This window comes from Eumetopias jubatus, unplaced genomic scaffold, assembly GCF_037043125.1.
Source record: "Eumetopias jubatus isolate StellerSeaLion01/CBP00866 unplaced genomic scaffold, mEumJub1_p1.0 scaffold_8, whole genome shotgun sequence".
Taxonomy (NCBI): Eukaryota; Metazoa; Chordata; class Mammalia; order Carnivora; family Otariidae; genus Eumetopias; species Eumetopias jubatus.
In genome coordinates, this window is record NW_028274814.1 from 139,564,115 (window position 1) to 139,589,690 (window position 25,576).

General features: G+C 47.0%; 1 protein-coding gene across 1 annotated transcript in view; it reads left to right on the plus strand.

Annotated features, from left to right (window-relative positions):
* The window catches only part of TBC1D22A (TBC1 domain family member 22A), a 346,524-nt gene that overhangs the window by 289,122 nt on the left and 31,826 nt on the right, over nucleotides 1-25,576 (plus strand). The window contains exon 12 of the mRNA XM_028115313.2: nucleotides 20,910-21,005. Within this exon, the coding sequence (XP_027971114.2) occupies nucleotides 20,910-21,005 (96 nt within the window). The remainder of the gene's footprint in view (nucleotides 1-20,909; nucleotides 21,006-25,576) is intronic.

A 25,576-nucleotide genomic window follows, 5' to 3' on the forward strand; every position in this document is an offset into this window, starting at 1 on the left:
TGAGTTATTAACTGCTGTGATGTCATTTCTTGCTTCAAAGAGAAAATAATCAGGACCCACAGCAGGATCTCTTTCCTTTTAATTTGCCAGGAACATCCTTGACAAAGTTTAAAAAACGGTAGAGTTTATCAGCTTGGACAGGGCAGCAGAGATGCCCCTGGAGTGGTGCTCACAGACCAGACAGTGATCCATGGCCTCCCAGAATGCCAGGTCATCAGGTGTGCGATGTTAAATGTGGGACATGGGAGGGCCCATGGCAAGGGCAGCTGAGGCTGGTGACAGAGTTAATCCCTCTCACAATTCAGCACTGGCTCTGGCCCCCACAGTCCTTCAGAGCTTGTGTAATTCATGAAGTTTTGATAGAGCAGCATTAAAAGAATGCCTTTGATTCTGTCCATAAAGGAGACAGGACTTGGCTGGCAGCTCGGTCCTTGTGATGTGAACTTGTGATGTGAACTCATGATGTGCGGGCCCCCTCCTCCTCTGTTGGTGGTGACAGGCGCCACCGCCTGTCCTGAGACCCTCCAATATAGTTAAATCAAGGCCATTGTTGGTTTGACTCTTAACCGGTCTTTGCTGAGTGCCTGTTTTGCGTTTAAGGATCAGCCCTTCCCTTAAGGGCCAGAAGCGGAGGTGGGTTGTGGGGAGCAGGTGCTGAAGAAGGGCAGAGAGCTGCCCCTGCCTCTTCAGGTTCCAGAACTCTCTCCGAACACCCCTGGAGAAACTTCTTATCGGTGAGCCTTAGGAGTTTGAGGCTCCTGCGGGAATGTTGATGGTTTTCTTGATTAAAAATTCAGACCGATTATTTGGCATCTGAAAAGACCTGGGAACGCAGCCCTGTACTGACGAGTGTCTTTCGAAGTTCAAGACATACCTTGGTCTGGGTGGTTATGAACTGTGATGGTTGATTTGGTGCGTCAGCCTAGCCTTTTGGTCAAATATTGTTCTGGATGTTTCTGTGAGGTGTTCTTGGATGGGCTTAACATTTAAATTGGTGGACTTTGATTAAAGCAGGTCACCCTCCACAGTGTGGGTGAGCGACCCATCCAATGAGTTCTAGGCCTGAATACAATGAAGACTGCCCTCCCCGAGTGGGGAGGCTCGCTGCCTTCCTACCACAGGTGCACTGTGAACTCTTCTGGGGGCTCTGCGGCCACTTCCCCTCAGATTTTGGGCTCCCCAAGCCTCTACCAGCGTGTGAGCCGATTCCTTAAAATCAGTCAAGTGATCAGTCTCTCCCCCCCACCCCGTGTGTGTGTGTGTGTGTGTGTGTGTGTGTGTGTGTGTGTGTGTACACATACCCTGTGGGTTCGCTAGAGAGCTCTGACTAATAATACATCAACCTAAGAATAAACATTCATTAGGAACTGTAGAAATACTCCAGTATTTTTTATTGTTTTATGTTTTTCTTTTTCTTCTACATAGCTTTAAAATGTTCGTTTTGGTTAGGAATTATGGGTACGCTAGAGCAACGACCCATATCCCAGAACTGGGAGCAGACTGCAGGCCACCTCCCTTTCCCAGATCTGCCTTCTGGAGGCTGTGCAGGTCGGCATCCACCCGATGATACACGGAATTAGTTTGATTGGCTGTGACCTTTGTCATTTAACCATTTGGAACGTTCTCACACGTGGACAGACACATGCCAATAAGTATCTGGCAAAGGATAATAGAGATTGGCGTAGAGATAATAGATCAGTCACTTGGAGGCCGGCCGGATGAGCACCAGGCTCATTTATGCTTCAGGATTTGGCTGCATAATGAAGTGTGATCTACAGTTCCATTACTAGCCCATGCCCCAAACACGGGGATGTGGGTGCGAATGTTAAAATGGCCGTGCTCTGCATGCCTGGTAGGTAATTGTGTAGTGCAGTGGCCTGGCGATGAATATTTCAAAGGAAATCATAGCAGAGATTTTGCTTGCACAGCTGAAGCTGGTGCACGTGAATCTGAACAAAGAATACGAAACAATTCCTGTCATTTGAATGGCCTCAAAAATACATCTACATAAATACGTGTACATAGGAAAATCTCCTGGCGCCAGAAAGCTATTCGTTTTTATTTCAGTGCCAAAAATTATAAGGAAGGCTTAATGATGCAATTAAAGGTGAAAAATTGTTCCTTTTATCACAGTTTCTCTGTTATAAAAAGTAAAAGGGAACCTGTTTCTTTGCCTTATTTCCTACATTTTAGAAAGTGTGTGTCACGTGTAAGTAATCTGCATTTAGCTAATCGTGTAGTCATTTTGAACTTGCATTCTGTCATCTCTTAAGCAAAACCAGACCTGCTGAGGAACTGAAATGCACTTTTAAGAAACTCATAATGTGAGGGGCGTCTGGATTTATCTCTTTCCACCAACCAGTAATGAAGCGGGGCGGATGGCCCAGTGTAATTGTTGTGCTGTGTTGCTCATCCTTCGGGCTTCGTACTGGGGCAGCCATGGCAGGGACTCGGCTCTGGCAAGGACGGAGGGTAGACCTCTGAGTGGAGGTCACAGGAAAGACGGGGCAGCGAGTGGCTTGCCTCACGCCTAAGCCTGTGGACCTGGGAGGAGACTCGGGGGGTCAGGATCCAGGGATGGGCTGCACCTGTGGCCACAGAGTCTGGATGCCGGCCCAGGGTTGGGCCAGATGGAGTCCTGCGCGGGGCTGAGCCAAACAGGTCCATGGGCCCTCCACACAGACGCATCTCCCAGCGCCTCTAGAAAAAACCATCTCCAGTAGTCCCCAGTCTTCTTCTCTAATTATAAAAAATCTTAAATATACAAAAAAGTGTAGATAATCTAATGAATGCGTCTGTACCTACTACCCAGCTTGGTCAAATCTACCATTTAAAATAATTTTTTTTGTTTCAGATCTTTTATTTCTTACTTAGGAATTAAATTTAACCTGTACCACTGAAGCTTCCTCCCTTCCTGTCTAGAAGTAACCACTACTTCGAATTTGGATTTTATCATTTCTAAGCATTCTTTTTGTTTTGTTTTTTTATTGTTATGTTAATCACCATATATTACATCATTAGTTTTTGATGTAGTGTTCCATGATTCATTGTTTGTGCATAACACCCAGTGCTCCACGCAGAATGTGCCCTCTTTAATACCCATCACCAGGCTAACCCATCCCCCCACCCCCCTCCCCTCTAGAACCCTCAGTTTGTTTTTCAGAGTCCATCGTCTCTCATGGTTCCTCTCCCCCTCCGACTTACTCCCCTTCATTCTTCCCCTCCTGCTATCTTCTTCTTTTTCTTTTTTCTTAACGTATGTTGCATTATGTGTTTCAGAAGTACAGATCTGTGATTCAACAGTCTTGCACAATTCACAGCACTCACCATAGCACATGCCCTACCCAATGTCTATCACCCAGCCACCCCATCCCTCCCACCCCCCCACCACTCCAGCAACCCTCAGTGTGTTTCTTGAGATTAAGAATTCCCCATATCAGTGAGGTCATATGATACATGTCTTTCTCTGATTGACTTATTTCACTCAGCATAACACCCTCCAGTTCCATCCACGTCGTTGCAAATGGCAAGATCTCATTCCTTTTGATGGCTGCATAATATTCCGTTGTGTGTGTGTGTGTGTGTGTGTGTGTGTGTGTGTGTGTGTGTGTGTATCACATCTTCTTTATCCATTCATCTGTCGATGGACATCTTGGCTCTTTCCACAGTTTGGCTATTGTGGACATTGCTGCTATAAACATCAGGGTGCACGTACCCCTTCAGATCCCTACATTTGTATCTTTGGGGTAAATACCCAGTAGTGCAATTGCTGGGTCGTTTGGTAGCTCTATTTTCAACTGTTTGAGGAACCTCCATACTGTTTTCCAGAGGGATTGCACTGGCTTGCATTCCCACCAACAGTGTAGGAGGGTTCCCCTTTCTCCACATCCCTGCCAACATCTGTCGTTTCCTGACTTGTTAATTCTAGCCATTCTGACTGGTGTGAGGTGGTATCTCATTGAGGTTTTGATTTGGATTTCCCTGATGCCGAGTGGTGGTGAGCACTTTTTCATGTGTCTGTTGGCCATTTGGATGTCTTCTTTGGAAAAATGTCTGTTCATGTCTTCTGCCCATTTCTTGATTGGATTATTTGTTCTTTGGGTGTTGAGTTTGATAAGTTCTTTATAGATTTTGGATACTAGCCCTTTATCTGATAGGTCATTTGCAAATATTTTCTCCCCTTCTGTCGGTTGTCTTTTGGTTTTGTGGACTGTTTCTTTTGCTGTGCAGAAGCTTTTTATCTTGATGAAATCCCAATACTTCATTTTTGCCCTTGCTACCCTTGCCTTTGGTGATGTTTCCAGGAAGAACTTGCTGCGGCTGAGGTCAAAGAGGTTGCTACCTGTGTTCTCCTTTAGGATTTTGATTGACTCCTGTCTCAGGTTTAGGTCTTTCAACCATTTGGAGTCTATTTTTGTGTGTGGTGTAAAGAAATGGTCCAGTTTCATTCTTCTGCACGTGGCTGTCCAATTTTCCCTACACCATCTGTCAAAGAGACTTTTTCCATTGGACATTCTTTCCTGCTTTGTCAAAGATTAGTTGACCATAGAGTTGAGGGTCCATTTCTGCGCTCTCTGTTCTGTTCCATTGATCTATGTGTCTGTTTTTGTGCCAGTACCATACTGTCTTGATGATGACAGCTTTGTAATAGAGCTGGAAGTCCGGAATTGTGATGCCTCCAGCTTTGCTTTTCTTTTTCAATATTCCTCTGGCTATTCGGGGTCTCTTCTGGTTCCATACAAATTTTAGGATTCTTTGTTCCATTTCTTTGAAAAAAGTGGATGGTATTTTGATGGGGATTGCATTGAATGTGTAGATTGCTCTAGGTAGCATTGACATCTTCACAATGTTTGTTCTTCCAGTCCATGAGCATGGAACGTTTTTCCATTTCTTTGTGTCTTCTTCAATTTCTTTCATGAGTATTTTATAGTTTTCTGAGTACATATCCTTTGCCTCTTTGATTAAATTTATTCCTAGGTGTCTTATGGTTTTGGGTGCAATTGTAAATGGGATCGTACTCCTTGATTTGTCTCTCTTCTGTCTTGTTGTTGGTGTATAGGAATGCCACTGATTTCTGTGCATTGATTTTATATCCTGCTACTTTACTGAATTCCTGTATGAGTTCTAGCAGTTTTGGGGTGGAGTCTTTTGGGTTTTCCACATACAGTATCATATCATCTGCAAAGAGTGAGAGTTTGACTTCTTCTTTGCCGATTTGGTTGCCTTTGATTTCTTTTTGTTGTCTGATTGCTGTGGCTAGGACTTCTAATACTATGTTGAATAGCAGTGGTGAGAGTGGACATCCCTGCCGCATTCCTGATCTTAGGGGAGAAGCTCTCAGCTTTTCCCCATTGCAAATGATATTGGCTGTAGGTTTTTCATAGATGGCTTTTATGATATTGAGGTATGTACCCTCTATCCCTATACTCTGAAGAGTTTTGATCAAGAAAGGATGCTGTACTTTGGCAAATGTTTTTTCTGCATCTATTGAGAGGAACATATGACTCTTGTTCTTTCTTTTGTTAATGTATTGTATCACGTTGATTGATTTGCGGATGTTGAACCAGCCTTGCAGCCCAGGGATAAATCCCACTTGGTCATGGTGAATAATCCTTTTAATGTACTGTTGGATCCTATTGGCTAGTATTTTGGTGAGAATTTTTGCATCCATGTTCATCAAGGATATTGGTCTGTAATTCTCCTTTTTGATGGGGTCTTTGTCTGGTTTTGGGATCAAGGTAATGGTGGCCTCATAAAATGAGTTTGGAAGTTTTCCTTCCATTTCTATTTTTTGGAACACTTTCAGGAGAATAGGTATTAATTCTTCTTGAAATGCCTGATAGAATTCCCCTGGGAAGCCATCTGGCCCTGGGCTTTTGTTTGTTGGGAGATTTTTGATGACTGCTTCAATTTCCTTAGTGGTTCTAGGTCTGTTCAGGTTTTCTATTTCTTCCTGGTTCAGTTTTGGTAGTTGATACATCTCTAGGAATGCACCCATTTCTTCCAGGTTATCTAATTTGCTGGCATAGAGTTGCTCATAATATGTTCTTATAATTGTTTGTATTTCTTTGGTGTTGGTTGTGATCTCTCCTCTTTCATTCATGATGATGTTGATTTGGGTCATTTCTCTTTTCTTTTGGATAAGTCTGGCCAGGGGTTTATCAATCTTGTTAATTCTTTCAAAGAACCAGCTCCTAGTTTCATTGATCTCTTCTACTTTTCTTTTGGTTTCTATTTCATTGATTTCTGCTCTGATCTTTATGATTTCTCTTCTCCTGCTGGGTTTAGGCTTTATTTGCTGTTCTTTCTCCAGCTGCTTTAGGTGTAGGGTTAGGTTGTGTATTTGAGACCTTTCTTGTTTCTTGAGAAAGGCTTGTATTGCTATATACTTTTCTCTCAGGACTGCCTTTGCTGTATCCCAAAGATTTTGAACAGTTGTGTTTTCATTTTCATTGGTTTCCATGAAGTTTTTTAAACTTCTTTAATTTCCTGGTTGACCCATTCATTCTTTAGTAGGATGCTCTTTAGCCTCCATGTATTTGAGTTCTTTCCGACTTTCCTCTTGTGATTGAATTCTAGTTTCAAAGCATTGTGGTCTGAAAATATGCAGGGAATAATCCCAATCTTTTGGTACTGGTTGAGACCTGATTTGTGACCTAGGATGTGATCAATTCTGGAGAATGTTCCATGGGCACTAGAGAAGAATGTGTATTCCGTTGCTTTGGGATGGAATGTTCTGAATGTGTCTGTGAAGTCCATTTGGTCCAGTGTGTCATTTAAAGTCTTTATTTCCTTGTTGATCTTTTGCTTAGATGATCTGTCCATTTCAGTCAGGGGGGTGTTAAAGTCCCCCACTATGATTCTATTGTTGTCAGTGTGTTTCTTTGCTTTTGTTATTAATTGCCTTATATAATTGGCTGCTCCCACTTTAGGGGCATAGATATTTACAATTGTTAGATCTTCTTGTTGGATAGACCCTTTAAGTAGGATATAGTGTCCTTCCTCATCTCTTATTACAGTCTTTGTTTTAAAATCTAATTTGTCTGATATAAGGATTGCCACCCCAGCTTTCTTTTGGTGTCCATTAGCATGGTAAATGGTTTTCCATCCCCTCACTTTCAATCTGGGGTGTCTTTGGGTCTAAAATGAGTCTCTTGCAGACAGCGTATTGATGGGTCTTATTTTTTAATCCAATCTGATAGCCTGTGTCTTTTGATTGGGGCATTCAGCCCATTTACATTCAGGGTAACTATTGAAAGGTATGAATTTAGTGCCATTGTATTGCCTGTAAGGTGACTGTGACTGTATATTGTCTGTGTTCCTTTCTGATATATGCTGCTTTTAGGCTCTTTCCTTGCTTAGAGGACCCCTTTCAGTATTTCTTTTAGGGCTGGTTTTGTGTTTGCAAATTCCTTTAGTTTTTGTTTGTCCTGGAAGCTTTTTATCTCTCCTTCTATTTTCAATGACAGCCTAGCTGGATATAGTATTCTTGGCTGCATATTTTTCTCGTTTAGTGCTCTGGAGATATCATGCCAGTCCTTTCTGGCCTGCCAGGTCTCTGTGGATAGGTCTGTTGCCAGTCTAATGTTTCTACCATTATAGGTTACATATCTCTTCTCCCGAGCTGCTCTCAGGATTTTTTCTTTGTCTCTGAGACTTGTAAGTTTTACTATTAGATGTCGGGGTGTTGACCTATTTTTATTGATTTTGAGAGGGGTTCTCTGTGCCTCCTGGATTTTGATGCCTGTTGCCTTCCTCACATTAGGGAAGTTGTCTGCTATAATTTGCTCCAATATACCTTCTGCCCCTCTCTCTCTTTCTTCTTCTTCTGGGATCCCAATTATTCTAATGGTGTTTCGTCTTATTGTATCGCTTATTTCTCGAATTCTGCCCTCGTGATCCTGTAGTTGTTTCTCTCTCTTTTTCTCAGCCTCTTTATTTTCCATCATTCGGTCTTCTATATCACTGATTCTCTCTTCTGCCTCATTTATCCTAGCAGTTAGTGCCCCTATTTTTGATTGCACCTCATTAATAGCCTTTTTGATTTCGACTTGGTTAGATTTTAGTTCTTTTGTTTCTCCAGAAAGGGTTTCTCTAATAACTTCCACGCTTTTTTCAAGCCCAGCTAGTATCTTTAAAGTCACGATTCTGAACTCTAGGTCCAACATCGTACTAATGTCCGTATTGAGTAGGTCCCTGGCTGACGGTACTACCTCTTGTTCTTTTTGTTGAGGTGATTTTTTTCATCTTGTCATTTTGTCCAGAGGAGAATAGATGAATCAGAGAACAAAATGGTAACAGCTTAACAATGTCTTCAACAAATATACTCTATATAAATCAGAAAAGACTGAAACCAGGGGAAAAGAAAGGGAAAGAAAGAAGAAAGAAACAGAAAAGAAAGAAAAAGAAGAAGATTAAAACAAACAAAAACAGAACAAAACAAAAAAAAACAGAATATGATCAAATATGATCAGGCTAGTGCACAGATCAGTGCCACACACTAGATTTTGGGCGTATTTTGGTCTGTTTGAAGAAAGTGCCTCCTAAAATTTTAAAGGAAGAAAGACTTATATATGTACAAAATAAGGGTGATACAATGAAGGGATGGAAGATGACTGTAAAGATGAAAATTATAAAAGGTTTTATAAACGGAATTGATAAGAAGTTGGAAAGAAGAAAGAAGATTTAAGAAAAAAAAAATGGGAGAGGCTGTGATCAGGCAGGAGACTAGAACAAAGCCATACACTAGTGATTTAGGGTATATTTTAATATGTTAGAATAAACTGTATCTCAAAATTTTAAAGAGAGAAGAACTTATATATATATATGCCAAAAATAAGGGTAACTACTATGAAGGGATAAAATATGACTCTAAAAATGAAAAATAAAAAATGTTTTTTTAAAAAAGGATCGATAAGATGTTGGTTGAAAAAGGGAAAAAAATTCAAAAAAAAAACCCCCACAAAAAAACAGTTAAAAAAATTAACTTTGAAAGACTAAAGAATCATGGTAAAAAAGCCATGAATTCTATGTGCAGTATTCCCCTAGCGCTGGAGTTCTCCCGTTCTCCTTGATCGGTAAACTTGGTCTTGGCTTGCTGGCTGTTCGTGCTGATCTTCTGGGGGAGGGGCCTGTTGCCGTGGTTCCCAAATGTCTTTGCCGGAGGCGGAATTGCCCCGCCCTTGTCGGTCCGGGCTAAGTTATCTGCTCCGGTTTGCTCTCGGGAGCTTTTGTTCCCTGCAAGCTCTCTGTACAGCTTTGGAGGACCAGGGCAGAAATGGTGGCCTCCCAATCTCCACCCAGAGGAGCCGAGAACTCGCGGCCCCGCTCCTCAGTGCGCCCCCAGAGAAAAGCAGTCACTCCCGTGTCCCCGGTCTCCGGCCGCACTCCGCGCTCACCCGGCCTGTGACCGAGCGTTTCTATCTCTGGCACCCGACCCCGTGTGGAGTCTCCAAACCCAGCAGATCCCTGCGGTGCGCTCCCCCACGGCTCCTCCCTGGGGAGGAAGGGGAGTCTCCCCGGATCTGCCGCGTGTTGGGTCCCTGCTGGAGGAGCAGTGGCCCGACTGGGCCGCGGATCACAGTTTATGGCCACCCCGAGCTGAGAGCCCGCACCTCGGCTCCGTCTCTGCAGCCGGCTTCCCCGCTCCGATCCCTGGGAGCTCTGCCGCACTCAGGCACCCCCGGTCTCTCTGTGACCCCGAGGATCCTGAGACCACACTGTCCCGCGAGGGTTCCACCCCCCGCTTAGCCACTGGAGCGACGTCCCTCCGCGGAGCCGGCTTCTAAAAGGTCCGATTTTGTGCTCCGCGGCTCTAGCACTTGCCAGAAGCGGCCGAAGGAGGCCCCCTCCCCGCCGTCTATCCTCCCGAATATCGCCTCAGATTCACGTCTCCGCAAGTCCTACCTTCCAGAAAGTGGTCGCTTCTCTGTTCAGAGTTGTTGCTACTCTCCTCTTCGATCTCCTGTTGAGTTCGTAGGTGTTCATAATTCCGCTGAATTCCTGAGACCAGACGAAATCCAGGTCTCCTACTCCTGCGCCATCTTGCTCCGCCCCCTTCTAAGCATTGTTTAGTGTTTTTTCCACATGTGCATGTGTCCATGAATACTACATAGTATGACAGTGAATGTTCTGAAACTTTTATTAAAGACATCTCACTTAATTCTTTTGGAATATGCTTGTTTCGTTCCACTTTCTGTTTTAATATTTATTCATGTTGGTGCATGTAGCCATGTCCTCCTTGTCTTCATCCTTTGGGGTTTTTTGTCATATGAATGTGCTATAATTTATCCATTCCCCTGTTGAAAGATATTTGAGTTATTTGCAAGTTTTTTGAAATTACAAATGATGTTCAAACTAGCATTTTTGTACATGTCTCCTGACACGTGCCTGTGGGAGATGCTTTGTTTAAGACATTTCTGGATTACTGGGTGTGAACATCAGGATGTTACCAGGTTGCCCTCCAAAGTACCTGCACGCCCTCCACCCCCAGCATATGTAGGATTTCTTTCAGCTCATTTTTTCTCCCATACTCTGCATTCCTCATAATTTCTAGTTTTTGCCCGTAAACATGAACTGACCTCTTACTTTTCTCATTTTGCTCTGCACATCTGGGATTAAGCAGTGTGCGTGAGCAGCTTTTCCTGTTTATACTGACCACTGTTCATATCTTGACCCATTTTTTCTTTAGGTAGTTTGTCCTTTTCTTACTGATTCTCAGAGAGATACTAAAATATGTACATATTCTAGATGCTAATCATACCACTGTCATATATGCACTACAAATCGCCTCGGCTAGTCTGTGACCTCCATACTCTCCTTAATTATAGTGCCTTTGTCAAATATCAATGTGGAATTTTTGTGTTGTTGACTTTATTGATCTAAAGAATTTATGCTTGAAAGTTTTCCGCTTACATGTTGATTTGTAATGCACTTTGAATTTGGCTTCGTGTATGGCATGAGGTAGGCATCTGTTTTTTGCGTATGGATAGCCAGGTGTCTGAGCACCATTTATTGAGTGATCCTTTCTCCCCTTGTTGATCCGCACTACCCATGCTCCGTCGATGAATATCCACGTTAGCATGGGTGTATGTCTGAGTTCTCTGCTCCACTGGTCCGTCCGTCTGTCCTGTGCACACCTGGTCTTTATCAATCTCACGGAGTGTCTTGATAATAGGATGTAAATCTTCACCTTATTTTTTCATCTCTGGGGTTGTATTGCTATTCTTGGCCATTTGCTCTTCAGGATTAGTTTTAAAATAAGCTTCATCTGCCACAAAATGTCCTGAGTTTTTATTAGAGATACATTGAATTTGTAAATTAAAATGGAAGACAATTGACGTCTTTTCAGTATTAAGTCTTTTTGTCCATTGACCTGGTAAAACTCCCATTTAATTAGGTTTTCTCTTACATCTTTGAGACAACTTCTGTGTCTTTTCCATAAAGACGCACTTATTTGGTGTTTTGCGTTCTTGGGTGCCCCCACTCCTCTCCCCAGTGAATGTTCTGCAGGGGTGGGCTCCACACCCCCAAGGGCTGCCCGCCCACCCATGGTTTGGGCCTGTCTGAATGTCCTTTCATCACCTCTGACCCGTGTGTGTGGGGGGGTGGGGCGCTGAGTGCTTGGGGTCCCCCAGGAGTGACGTGGGCATCCTTCACAGCACAGCTTTCTTTTGGAGTGGCTTCTGTGGCACACTGCCCGGTTTATTAGACACAGTTTACTGGAGGCAGTAAAGCCTGAGGACCTGGAGAGTCTAGCTGTCTGATCCAATTGCAGTGGAATGGGGGCTTTTTTATCGTCATTTCCAAGTGCATCTGGGCTCTTACATGGATTGACTCTTCGTCAGCTAGAGAGATTTAGGATTTTTAAACATGTTATTGGTTATAGGAACAGTGTTTCTCCTTGACCTCCAGAATTCCCTGTCCTCCGAATCCTGACGTTATTCTGAGTGAGCATTTTAGGAGGAGACTTGTTTTCCAGAGAAGCTATGGGCCAGTGTGAAGCCTGTCCACACACAGCTGTGAGCTTGCTGTTCTGCTGGCCTGATGTTGCCGGGCTGCATGCAAACTGCAGGGCCGTGTGGTGCAGGGACTGGACATTTCCCTCGGGGCTAGTGCAGCAGACGCCAGACCTGCTTCACCCGTGCAGGTGCATCGTGCAGCTCAGGAGTGATCAGGTGCCACTCGTCGGTGGTTGCCTGGAGGTCCTGGTGGATTCCTCCCTGTTGTCCATCCCCTTCTCTGACAGTCCTGCCCTTCCTGAGGTGAAAATAGTTCCCATGGAGTCATGCCATCTGTGTGGACTGCTGTACCCTCCGCTCAGGCTAGGGCTCTGGGCAGGGGCGGGCTGTGGGCAGGGGCAGGGCTGTGGGCAGGGGCTGGGTGTGGGCAGGGGTGGGCTATGGCCAGGGGCAGGGCTGTGAGCAGAGGCTGGCTGTGAGCAGGGGTGGGCTGTGGCCAGGTGCAGGGGCGGGCTATGGCCAGGGACGGGCTGTGGGCAGGGGCCGGCTGTGAGCAGGGGCAGGGCTGTGAGCAGGGGCTGGCTGTGAGTAGGGGCAGGCTGTGGCCAGGGGCAGGGGTGGGCTGTGGCCAGGGGCAGTGGCGGGCTGTGGCCAGGGGCAGTGGTGGGCTATGGCCAGGGGTGGGCTGTGGCCAGGGGCGGGCTGTAGCCATGGGCAGGCGCGGGCTGTGGCCAGGGGTGGGCTGTGGGCAGGGGCGGGCTGTGAGCAGGGGCCGGCTGTGGCCAGGGGTAGAGGCAGGCTGTGGCCAGGGTGGAGCTGTGTGGCTCCTGGTCATTATTGTCTGGGTGAAGCTTCATTAAAGCAGAAGCTCTTTTGGACGTTATGCTACAGGCAGTGGACCTTTAGAAACGGTACTGTGATGAGACAGGCATCTGCTTAGTTAGAGAGGGCATCCTGCTCACAGTGTGCAGGTGGGCTGGAGGGGCCTGAGGACAGACGGTGAGATCGGTGGGGTTGCTGTTAAGGACATCTTAGCAGCGTTTCACCAAGTTTGAATTGTTAGTTGGCTTTAGTTCCAACACAGACATTTTAAATGTTAATAGTTAATGTTGATTTAAATAAAACAAATAGGGCAGAGCCTTTTGTGCTGGTGTCACAGAATATGCCCAAGGATGCCGGTGTAATGTTTAAAACCATAACCATTAAGGAAAGAATACTGTCATTGGCCAGAAATCATGAGAAAATGTAAGTCTAGAGTGATAAGGGGGCGATGTCAAAGCAGGTGCCCACCCAGGGGAATCTGCCGGTTCATTTCTAGGGTCTACACCTGGGTTGGAGTGAGCTACAGGCAGGAGACAAACCCCGGGGAGACTGTTTAGAGACTCAGCAGGTGCTGGTGATTGCCTTTCTTGGCTTTGGCCGTAGAAGTTAAAGGAAAAGGAAAGAAAACCCCTCCCCTCAGGGATGTCCCCCGAGTCCTGGATTCATAAGGGTTTGGTGCTCTAATTTACATGACCTATTTGTCCTAAAAAATTTTAAGCTGAAAATTTAATTGAAAGTAGTCTGGGGATAATAGTGCCCTTAGGTTCAGGTAGAAGTAAACACATTCCCCCCCCGCCAAAGAAAATCATTTTTGATGCAAGCTTCAAAGAATTCCGACAAAGTTTAAGGAATATAAGCTCCAAAAGGGAAACCCCACTACAGGACGAGGAAGCAGGCCACAAAGAGCAAGAATCAGCAGAGAAATACACTAGAGAGAGACCCTCAAAGACTGCGGATTGTAGGATTCTCTGAGACGTGCTAGACAGTAAGCTCCCTGGGATTAAGATAAAGGGAAGGAGCATACTGATTGTAAGCACAAGGGAAGGAGAACCATCACAGTGTTCAAGGCAGGTGCGAGAAAAGAGCCGGGATTCAGATTTACTGGGTGCTTTTTTTGCCCAGGAATTGTGATGTGAGCGCTGACTAGTGATCTAGAAGGGAGGCTTCCAGGAAGTACCTCTCCCAGGGAGACAGAGCTTTGGTAAAAAGGGGAGTAAAGACCTTAGCTTTACCCACCCCAGATTCTGAGAAATGAAAGAGAATGTGGAGGGGCAAGGATGACACCTCCCAGATTGACAGAAGTGGCCTACTCCGAGGACGCAGGCTGCCCGAGGGATCTCTCGTCAAACAATAGTGTAGGGAAACCTCAAAAGCAGGTGGAGAGAAAAGGCAGGGTTCCTGTGAAGGGAGGACAGGCCGACTTAGCATTCAACAGTGGAGGCCGGAAGACGGTGAGGTAACCTCTTTAAAAATAAGAGCCATCCTGGCATTGTGTATCCAGCAAAACTACCTTCCAGGGAAGAGAAGGACTAAAGACATTTTTAGACAAAGAAAAACTGAAAGGTTTACTACCAAGAGACCCTCTCATTGAAGGAGCGGCTAGAGGTTCCATTTCAAGAAGGAGAATGATTTCAGAAGAAAGGTTTAGGTACAAGAAGAAATAATCAGGAAAAGGTGAAGTTATGAGTAACTCTACACACTGATGTCTAAAACAATAATATCTGTATTTGTAATGTTAAAAAATCAAGATAGAATTAAAATTGGCCAAGGCCGGTATTAGCATTTCGCCAGGAAACACAAGATCTGTGTACGTCTTTGGTATGTGCCTGGAATTTAAATATCCCTCCCTTCTGTGCTGTTTGGGAAGGTAATAAAGATCATGATTAATCTTAGACCCTAAGTTAAATATGCATGTTAACATTTGTAGAGTAACTATTAAAATAATAGAAACAATTCAGTGACTTCCAGAATTGTTGGGGCTAGGGCTTTGGAATAAGGGGGAAAAGTAAATAAGTCTAGTTGTAGACAAGAAAGAAAAATAATAGAAATAGAATAACTATAAATTTAAATGTAAGAAGATGAAAATTATCCTGAGTGAATCAGGAATCATAGTTAGCAGGAGCTCAACTCCACAGGGACCATGTCTGGAGTTTTTAAAACCCAACATTGTACTGGTTATATGACAAATATAGTGACGCAGAAAGAGTACAAGTAAAGGATGAAAAAAATATGCCAGGCAAAGTATACCCCAACAACTAGCAACAATCAGAAATTAAAATTTTCAAATTACCGTTTTTATTTTTAAATTTAATTTAGTATTTTTTTATTCAGGTACAATTTACAGAGTGTTATATTAGTTTCAGGTATACAATATGTTTCCACAATTCTGTACATTTCTCAATGCTCGGCATGATAAGTGTGCACTTCCTGAGGCCCTTTACTTCACCCACCCTCCCACCCACCACCCTTCTGGCAACCTCTAGTTCTCTATATTTGAAGTTTTGTTTTTTTCTCTTTTTTTCTTTCTTTCTTTGTTTTGTTTTTAAATTCCACACAAGTGAAATGTCTTTCTCTGACTTACTTCACTTGGCTTATGCCCTCTAGGTCTATCCATGTTGTTGCACACGGCAAGATCTCATTCTTTTCCATCCTATATATACACCACATCTTTATCTGTTCACCTATCGATGGACTCTTGGGTTGCTTCCATATCTTGGTTATTGTAAATAATGCTGCAGTAAACATAAGGGTGCATGTATCTTTTTGAACTAGTTTCTGTTTTCTTCGTGTAGTGGATTACCGGATCGTGTGGTAATTCTATTTTTACTTTTTGAGGAACCTCCGTACTGTTTTCCACAGTGGCTGCACCCATTTGCATTCCCCTCAACAGTGCACGAGGGTTCCTTTTTCTCCACATCTTTGTCAACACTTGCTATTCCCGTGTTTTTGATTTAGCCATTTTAACAGGTGTGAGGTGATATCTCATTGTGCTTTGGGTTTGCATTTCCCTGATGATGAGTGATGTTGAGCATCTTTTCATGTCTCTGTTAGCCATCTGGATGTCTTCTTTGGAGAAATGTCTATTCAGTTCCTCTGACCATTTTTTAATTGGATTATTTGTGTTTTGGTGTTGAGTTGTATAAGTTCTTTATATATTTTGGATATTAACCTCTTATCATATATGCCATTTGCAAATATCTTCTCCCATTCTGTGGGCTGCCTTTTTGTTTTGTTGATGGTTTCCTTTGCTGTGCAGAAGCTTTTTATTTTGGTAGTCTCAATAGTTTAATTTTGCTTTTGTTTCCCTTGCCAGAGGAGACATGTCCAGAAAAATGTTTTTATGGCAGATGTCAAAAAGATTACTGCCTATGTTTTTTTCAAGGAATTTTATGGTTTCAGGTCTCAAATTTAGGTCTTTAATCGACTTTAAGTTTATTTTTGTTCAAAACACTATTTTTGATAGTGTCAAATAATATAAGCTGCTTTGGGAAAATCTAACAAAAGATACAACAGACCTATACCCTGAAAACTATAAAACATTGTTACGAATAATTAAAGAAGAGCTAAGTCAGTGGTGAGCCTATACCATGTTCATGAGTCAGGACACTCAATGTTGTTAAGATACAATTCCCCCAAATTGATCTATACATTCAGTGCAACTCCAATAAAATCCCAGCAAGCTTTTGGAAAAATTGACAAATTGGCTCTAAAATTTTTATGGAAGTGCAAAACACTTAGAATGGACAAATCAACTTTGATAAAGAAGAACAAAAATAGAGGATTAACACTACCTGATTATTAACTCAGCAGAGAAAGGATAGTCTTTTCTACAAATTATTGGAACAGTTAGATCCATGTGCTTAAAAGGGAACTTCAACCCCTACCCTATAATATATACAAAATGTATAACATTTTCTTATAACATTTTTTTATAACTCAAAATATATCACAGAACTAAATGTAAAGCTTAAAACTATTTTAGAAGAAAACCTCTATGCCCTTAGGTTAGGCAAAAATTTCTTAGAAATGACACCAAAAGCAGGATCCGTATAAGAGCAAAGTAATAGATTGAACTTCATCAAACTTTAAAATTCATGTTCTTCAAGAGTCACTCTCAAGAGGATAAAAGACAAGTTATAGACAGAAGTGTTTGTAAAGCACATAGCTGATCAAAGACTTGTATTTAGAGTACATAGAAAGTCACTCATATCTCAACAATAAGAAACATACAACTCGGAAAAAAACTGAACATATTCCACCAAGAATGTCAAATAAGTACATTCAAGATCTTCAAAATCATTAGTCATTAGAGAAATGTAAGTATATAAATTAACGCCATAATGAGATCCTACCACTTGCCTATGAGAGGGGCTAATATTAAAAATACTGACTGTTTCGTATATTGGCAATGGGGTGACAGAACTGGGACTCCATCTGCTGCTGGTGGGAACGAATGTCAAGCGGTGCAGCCACTTTGCAGATAGTTTGGCAGGGTCTCCAAAGTTAAAATACTGCTACCGTGGGATCCAGTTATTCCCCTCCTTGGCATCTACTGAAGCAAAGTGAAGGCCTATATCCATACGGAGACTTGTCCGCAGACATTGACAGCAGCTGAGTTTGTCGTGGCCCCACACTGGAAACCACTCAGTGTCTATCAACAGGTAAACAGCTCTGGTGAACAAGCTCTTGCAGGTGTTAATGACATATTACTGAGCAGTCACAGGCAATGGCCATGCAGTGACGTGGCTGAGTCTCACAGTAATAGTGCTGAGGCAAGGTAGCTGGACAAAAGCACATGCCACATGGTTTTCTCTGTACAGAAGTATAGGAAGTGTGAACTCGTGTAGTGACAAAAGTGGATCAGTCGTCATTGCCTGGAGACTGAGGGGTCAGGGGGAGAGCATATAGAAGGGCATAAGGAAACCTGCAGGTGATGGATAGGTTCATTCTCTTGATTGTGATGGTGGTTTCACAAGTGTAGACATATCAAAATCTATGCAATTATATACTTTCAATATGCAAATTTATTGTATGTCAGTTATATCTCAAAAAGAGCTGCTTAAAATAAGAGCCCAACAAAAGTTGATAAGTAGTTATGGTCATATCACACCCCTGCCCCCCCTCCCAGAAGACTTTAAGGCAAAAGCATTACTTGACATAGAGGAGATCATGTATAATAATATTATTCAGTACCCCAGGAAGATAAAATAATTTAAAACTTGTATGCATCTAATAACATAGTTTCCAAATATATAAAACAAAGATTGGCAGAACTGTAAAGAGAAATCAGATCCACTGTTGTAATAGAATTTTTAACACACTTCTGTTATTGATAGCTCACAAAGTGACAAAGTCAATAGGATTTATAAGAGATCTGAGCAAGACTATCGATTAAATTTACCCAGTAGACACATACAGGATATTGTAACCAATGAATCCAGAATATATACTCTTTTAACACACACCTGGTGACAATAGCTGGCATTTACATACTATTTACTATGCTCCAGGCATTATCCTAAGTACTTTATGTTGTTTAATTTATTTAGTCTTCCTAATATTTCACAGATGAGGAAACTGAGGCACAGGGAGGCCAGATACTTTGTCTTGATCACATAGCTAATAAGTGGCAGAACCAGGGCTCAAACCAGGCACTCTGGCTCCGGGTGTGTTTTTGATCTGTAACTGTGCGGCCTTATGGGGCTTTTGTGGAAGCTAATTCTCTTCCACTCCAAAAACCAAATCCAAACAAATGAAAGAATGAGCATCATGCAAATCACATTCTCTTTTTAAAGATTTATTTATTTGAGAGAGAGAGAGCTAGTGAGTGAGCACACAGGGGCGGGGGGGGGCAGGGAGGAGCAGAGGGAGGGAGAGAATGAATCTTAAGCCGACTCAGGCTCCATCCCACGACCCTGAGATCACGACCGGAGCCGAAACCAAGAGTCAGACGCTTAACCTGCTATGCCACCCAGGCGCCCCTAGATCTTCTCTGGTAACACAGTTGAGCGACCAATCAATAACCAAAGAAAGCTCAAGAGTTAAAACAAAACAAAACATTTATGTTCATAGACTTTAAAAAACATGCTAGTAAGTAAGCTATGTTCAAACAAGTAAATCGTAACATAAGGCAGAAAATTCTTGGAACCTAAGGAGAGTATAAAGATACTGTTCAGCTGTGGAACACATCAGAAGTGGGTCTCTTAGAATAAAGGTCATTACCTCAAATGCCTGCTTGTGTCAGAAATGAAGAAGAACCAAATATTAACGAGCTAATCGTCATCCATCTTATGTTAGAGAAAGGACCCGGATGATTTAAACATAATTTGAAGCCACTCTGCATTTGTGTGTATTAGTATCCACAGCAAAAAAGGGCAAGTCAGGAGTGGGAAGGCCACGGTGAGGGGTAACAGCCGAGGTGGGGGAAGTATAAAAGATTGGCAGATGGAACACGGACCCAGAAGTTGGTTCTGGGAAAACACTGACAAAATTAAGACTTTGAGCACCACTGGGGACGATGATGAGGAGAGGCATATGTAAATGTGGTACTAAGAATTTCCAGTAGGATCCGGCTACACATGCAGCAGGGATTTCAAGAAACATGGGATATTATGAACAAATTTGAAAAATTAGATGACAAATTCTTAAAGAAAATTCTTCAAAAATTTTGAAGGAGTCTGAGGAGTTAGAACTTGAATCAGGAATCCACATCTTTCCACAAGGAAAACATCAGGCCTGGTCTGTTTTCTAGGGCGTGCCTAGCAAGCCTGCCAAGGGGAGATGTCCCAGTCCTGTATGGACTCTGAGCATGGAAACAGGTAGAAAAAGGCAGGCACAGTCTTCATGCTTAAACTGCACAGGGGCAGTTCAACAAAGGATAACGGGAGGCCAGTCTCAGCGTGGACATGGAAATCCTCTAAATGAAGCATTAGCGAATGGGACCTAGCTGTGATGAAAAAATATAATACGTTGTGGCCAGATTGAGTTTCTCCGGGAAGGCACGGTTAGCACGACGTTAAGGAAATGAGTATGCTGATGTCACTCATCACCTGAACAGATGAAAGGGAAACGATCTTACCACCTTCACTGATGGAGGGAGAGCATCTGATGAAGTAAGAACTCCAGTGAGTCAGGGCGAGTGTTCTAACCTGCTCTGTGTTGTTATCCACCCGAAAGACTTAGGGCAAAGCCGACTTCGTTATCGGGGCTCGCCAAGCGTGCAGAGCAGCAGTCCCTGAGGACTGAGGTGAGGGCGTGTAGGGTGGGGATGCGCTTGCACCCTCAGCAGCTCCGGGCGGCGCGGTGAAGTGGGACTCCGGGCTCCAGCGACTCTCCTTCCCTCCTCCCTAGCACTGTGCCATCAGCCCTCCTGCCTGCCAGGGACCTCAGTGCGGCCACATCCCCTGCTCTGCCTTCTTTTAGGATTTACTTGTTTGAACCATAGCTTACTTCTTAGCATGCTTTTTTAAAAATCTAGAAACGTGTGGTTCATTTTGATTTTGTTTTGTGTTTTGAGCTTTCTTTGGTTATTGATTTGTAACTCAGTTGTGTTGTAAGAGAATGGGAAAAACTGAGTTTTGAGAACCCTGGTTTCAGAAGTTGGGGGTACATGCTGAACTAAGGCCAGGCACGGGAGGAGGGAGCGCCCCTGAAGAGGGGGCGAGCTGAACCCATAGTGGGAAGGGAGCATTGGCCTGGTGAGGAGCCCGTGGGCTAGGAGCAGGTGTGCACAGCCTCCGCCCTACCTCACTGATTCCAGCTGGCTTCGTTTCCCTGGGGGCACCATCAGGGGAGCGAGGACTGCAGTTCAGCCCCTGCCAGTGACCCGGCCCCTGTGGGCAGGTGTCCTCCCCGGTTCGTGGCACAGAAGGCCTTCTCATGGTCTGCCTTCTGTTATTGCTGGCAGTCATCTGTGCAGGAGAGGCGGATGAATAAGCTGCTCACCTCCTCTTCATCAGAAGCCTGTATTGATGCGAAGGAGATGAGAAAAAGTAAAAGCGAGCAAGTCATGCACGCTTTGCGCTGTCTGAGAGCGCCTGGGGGGTCTGCCTGGTGGGGGGTAAGCTGGCCGCCGGGCGGCCACGTGGTCGTGTGGTGCACTCACGTCCCGTGTTCTCTCTTTTGCAGTCTGAACCTGACGGCTTCTCTCACTTCCACCTGTATGTCTGCGCTGCTTTTCTGGTGAGATGGAGGAAGGAAATTTTAGAAGAGCGGGATTTCCAGGTAAGTAAATGCCTTCTCTAAAGGCCCTGCACTTGATTTTCTCCTGGGGGAGGTTCATGACACTGTCGTTCCCAGGGCTGTCTGTGCCGGAGCTGCGAGCCCGACCTCCTGCTCTTGGCGAGCTCGGCCGACCCAGGAAAGTGGACTGGCCGCGCTCCCCTGGAGCCAGAAATTCAGCCCTTTCCTGGACTCCCGGGGGCGCTTCCTGAGCCTGTGTGTGTCCTCCACGGCATGGCCCCAAGGGGTGGCTCAGGGCTGCGATGCGTTAGGGGAGGTGCTGGTCTGTGAGCAGACGGGCTGGCCGCTTGGCAGCTGTGTGACTCGGACATGTTGCTTGGCCTCTCTGGGCAGTTTCCTCAGAGCCACATTGGCATCAGCTCTGTGCTCGCCTAGGGGCTCCATGGGTGCTGAGTCCCCAGCCCGTCCCCACCCCCAAGTGTGCCTCCATGTGGTGGCCTGAGTACCATGGGGGTGTTGACCCCTCCACAGGGTGCTATCCACTGGGACCCCAGATGCCCGAGTCCTTCTGCCTGGTGACCCGGGAAGGTGGGGCCCCTCAGGTACACAGAAGAGGACACCATCGGTGGGGGCCGGGGACCGGGCTCTGCCCCACCTGGCTGGGGACACTCTGGCCACTTCACCTCCTCGAGCCCCTTGGCTTTTAGGTCAGGGACAAACTAGGAGGCCCTATGTCTGGGGTCACGGTGTGGTGGCTCTGGGCAGTCTGTTTGGCCCTGTGGCACCCTGGCTCCTTGTGGGAGGTTTGGGAGAACAGTGCTGGCTGAGCTGGACCCTGGCCCATGGAGAGCCTGGGTGTTCCTCTGAGGGAGATGGGCACAGCTTCCCCGGGGCACAGTGGCCCGCCGTGGTGTGACCCTGGTCGGCACACACCCCTGTGCTTGGGCTGACTCCCCGCGCGCCTCCTGGAGAACAGATGATACCAGGGGACTGTGGCTCTCTAGGCTGACCACGTGTGGGATTCTCATTGCCTCCCTCCTGGGGCTCTGCCTGCTGGGGGGAGGTGAGACAGAACTCGGGGCGACAGGAGTTCATGACCATGGGGTGCTGTGCATGAGAATGTGCTAAGGTGGGAGGCTTGTCACCACCCCAGAAATCACTCTTGAGCCCTGACCCTGGACAGCCCTGAGCCATGTGTGCCTGAGAAACGTCCCTCGCCCACTGGCCCTTGAGTTCTGGTTGGGGAGAGAGACTCGTAACAGACGAGCAACCTTACACAAGGGGCTTTGCCACTCTGTCCCCCGTTTCCCCCCTGCTCCCCAAATAGGGACAGTGCCACCAGGATCCCCTTTCCACAGGGTGGCTCACGTCATGGGGCGCATGCTTGTACCTTATGTTCGTTAGTGTGAAGTGCCAGGAAGGGGCTGACGTGGGGCTGTGACCCTGCTGGGCTGGAGGACGGCAGGTGGGAGCAGAGCCCTGCTCGCAAGGGACCTGAGCGAGGTCGGGGAAGGTGCCGGCCAGGAGGTCGGTGCTGGGCTGGTACCGGCCCCTCCTCAGCCCGGGCCCGTTGGGGCCTCCCATCTCACTCCTCACACAAGAGCCCCCGTGAGGGGGCGGCTTGGGGCTCTGCCATGTGGCAGATGACCCTGGGTGGCGGCGTTCCTGGGGGCTTGGAAGATGTGTTGCCAAGTCCCATGGTTCATTCGCCCGCCATGTCTTACCACCGTTTCTAGGAGCCCCATGTGTTGCTGTTTGGCTGCAGACCTTCCCTGGTGCTGGCGAGAGGGTTTGCCTGGCAGCCGGAGGCGGCTTGCCGGCCTCTCAGAGTCCTGCGCACGAGCTTGAGGGTCACGAGGCCAGGACACCAGCAGAGCCCGTGCAGGGCGTGGGGGGCAGGGGAGGACCCAGGGCTTCAGCGTCACGGGCGTTGACCGAGTGCGTGGTACAAACACGGCAGTGAGTTGTGGAGGACTGAACTAGATGGGAGAGGAAATAGGAAAAGAGAAATTAAATAACCTTTGGAGTCCTGGTGAGCATGGGGGAATCGTGTTTGTAATTGTGACATTTTTGGACAATGAGTGCACCCAGGGAGGATGATGGCCTGAGTGACTGGGACCAAGAACCCAAGCCTCCAGCAGGAGGATGTTCCTGGGAAGAGGCTCTAAAAGTCCCCGTTCTCACTCTGTGCAGACTTGTGATGTGCCTCTTGGGAAATAGTGTTGCTTTAAGTCCTTTCCATAGGAACAGAATCCTTACCCGGGGAGAAAGGCTTCCCAGGAGCAAGAAGACTCCCCAGGTGTCCACCAGGCCCCCTGCTGCAGGTACCGGGGCAGAGGTGTTGGGCTCTGCCCCCGGGTTCAGTTCCCCCGAACTTGGGCAGGCAGTGCACCTTGGCTTCGGAGGCTCACCTAGGCCGGTGGTCTGGTTGTGTGTGGTTCCGTGAACATCCCCGAGGGCCTGCTGGGTCCTCTGGATGGAGGGAGGCACCTTCTGGAGTGGGCGTTCGCTCCTGCCCTGAGCCTTAGCGCCCAGAAGCTTTGTACTTTAACTTGATGATTGGTTGTCCCGGCCAGAGCTTGCTCCACCCTTCCTGCAGATGACTCAGTTTCCCAGCCCTCCTGCGGGCGCCAGAGCACACCCCTTCCATGCACTGCCTGCTCCCATCTCCACCGACTGCCGAGGTCTGAGCCTCTGTGCCGACAGCCCAGGTTCTGCCCTCCCTTTGCCTTGTTCTAATGAGCTTTTGTAGGGTCTTTGGGTGGAAGGACCTCCCTTGTGCACAAAGTCTTATGTCCCCTGGGGGTGCATCCAGCAGGCTCTGCCTCTTTCTGGGCCTCTGTGGGGGTTGTTTTCCCGGCAAGAGAGCTCACGGCAAGAGAGGGTGAGGGACTCGCTGTGCCGTGAGCAGCTGAGGTCCCCTCCGCCCCCCTTCAGGCACATGTGGCTGAATAAGCCATCCAGGGGCTGGCTCCAGTGTGTCCGGTGGCATGCAAACCTGGTGTGGCTCCCACTGCCGGGGCTCCAGCCCTGTTCCAGAACTGCAGGCTTGTCCGCGAGGCATTGTGCTCCCTCTGAGCATGCTCCATTCCAATGGGAGATGTGGTCAAGCTTCGGGTGTTGGCTTTACTGGGATCTCTGGCTGGGTTGTAAAGTTCAAGCATTACAAAATAGCTGCAAGTGAGCCACTCTAGAAAATCCTATCACTTTATCCCCTGAAGTCTAAGCTGCTTCGTTTGGCATCCCATGGTCGTGGGGGTCCGAGTGCAGCCCCGTGTGGCCCTGTGCCGCCCCCGCCCTGCTGGTCCTCCTTCACAGCCAGCCTTCCCTGCCTCCACGGCCCGGTGTGCCCCCCACCCAGGCTCTTCCTGTCCTGCCTCCTGGGACTGTGGCCCAGAGGCAGCATGGTCACAGAGGTACTCTGTGAGACCGAGAAATTCTCCCCACAGAGGAATCGGCATCTTTGTTTTGATTTTGAGGAGAGTGAGTCCCTTAGACACACAGAGAAGGTGGTGGCATGCAGTTTTTCAGAGGAAGGAGAGAGTAAATGATTGATTGTGAACAGAGTGTGGAATTTGCAGCGGAAGCATGGGCCTTCCGTGGGGTCCTCAGGAGCGTAGAGGTCAGGAAATACTTCCAGTACGTGAATCTACTGCCTCATCTCTGTTGGTGGCTGGAGAGCCTCGTTAGTGGAAACGGGGCCTGTGAGCACAGGGCAGGACTGGGTGGGGTGGCTGTCATCTGAACCCCATTCATGCACAGAGACGAGCTCCATGTGAGCGGGTGCCTGGCTCTGTGCCCCACGTCATGGGGAGAGCTCCCGGCTGCTTTGTAGGTGGCATGAGAAGGCCCTCGGGGAGCTGGCCTGCTGTGCTTGGCCCAGGCGCCTGGCCCTTTGGCTCCTGTGGATGGCGGGTGGCCACTCCGTGGGACCAGGCGGGACCAGGTGAGGGCAGCACCTGTCAACAGGGCCTCTGTCTGCTCTGATGTTCCTGGTGGTCCAGCACAGCCCTCGGAGCCCTCTCTCTGGTCCAGGCCCTGTGCCATCTGTCCCCAGACTCTGTCCCCCCCCCCATGTGTGCGGGCTGGCTGGGGGTGACAGACGAGTAGAGGGGCTGCTTGCAGCTCAGTGCAGGGCCTGGGACGGGGCCGTGGGGCCAGAGCAGGAGCCTGTAGCAGAGGCATAGAGCAGGGCAGGGCACCCAGGAGAGGGGCCCGTGCTGGACAAGCTGCTCTGCAACTGGGAGTAAGTCAGTGAGGCTGATGCTGAGCGTGCAGAGGGGCCAGGGGTGGGGGCTGGGGCGGGGCGGCAGTCAGGAGACAGCCCGAGAAGGACAGAGCCAGGGAGGCCTCCGGGCCTTTCCTAACTCCTAACACGGTGTCCCAAGGGCCAGGGACATGGGGAAGAGAGAGCTGGGATGCAGCAGCAGGATGGCCTTGGGGCAGGAGCCCCGAGGGAGAGGTGGGAGGGGGCAGCTCAGGGGACGGCAGCCAGGAACCGGGGGGGGGGGGGGGGGGGGGGGGCTTCACGACATGCAGGGGAAGGGGCGGCCGCGGGCAGGTGGCGCAGGCGGGAAGCAAACAAGGCTGGCAGGACTCCCGTCAGGTCGTGA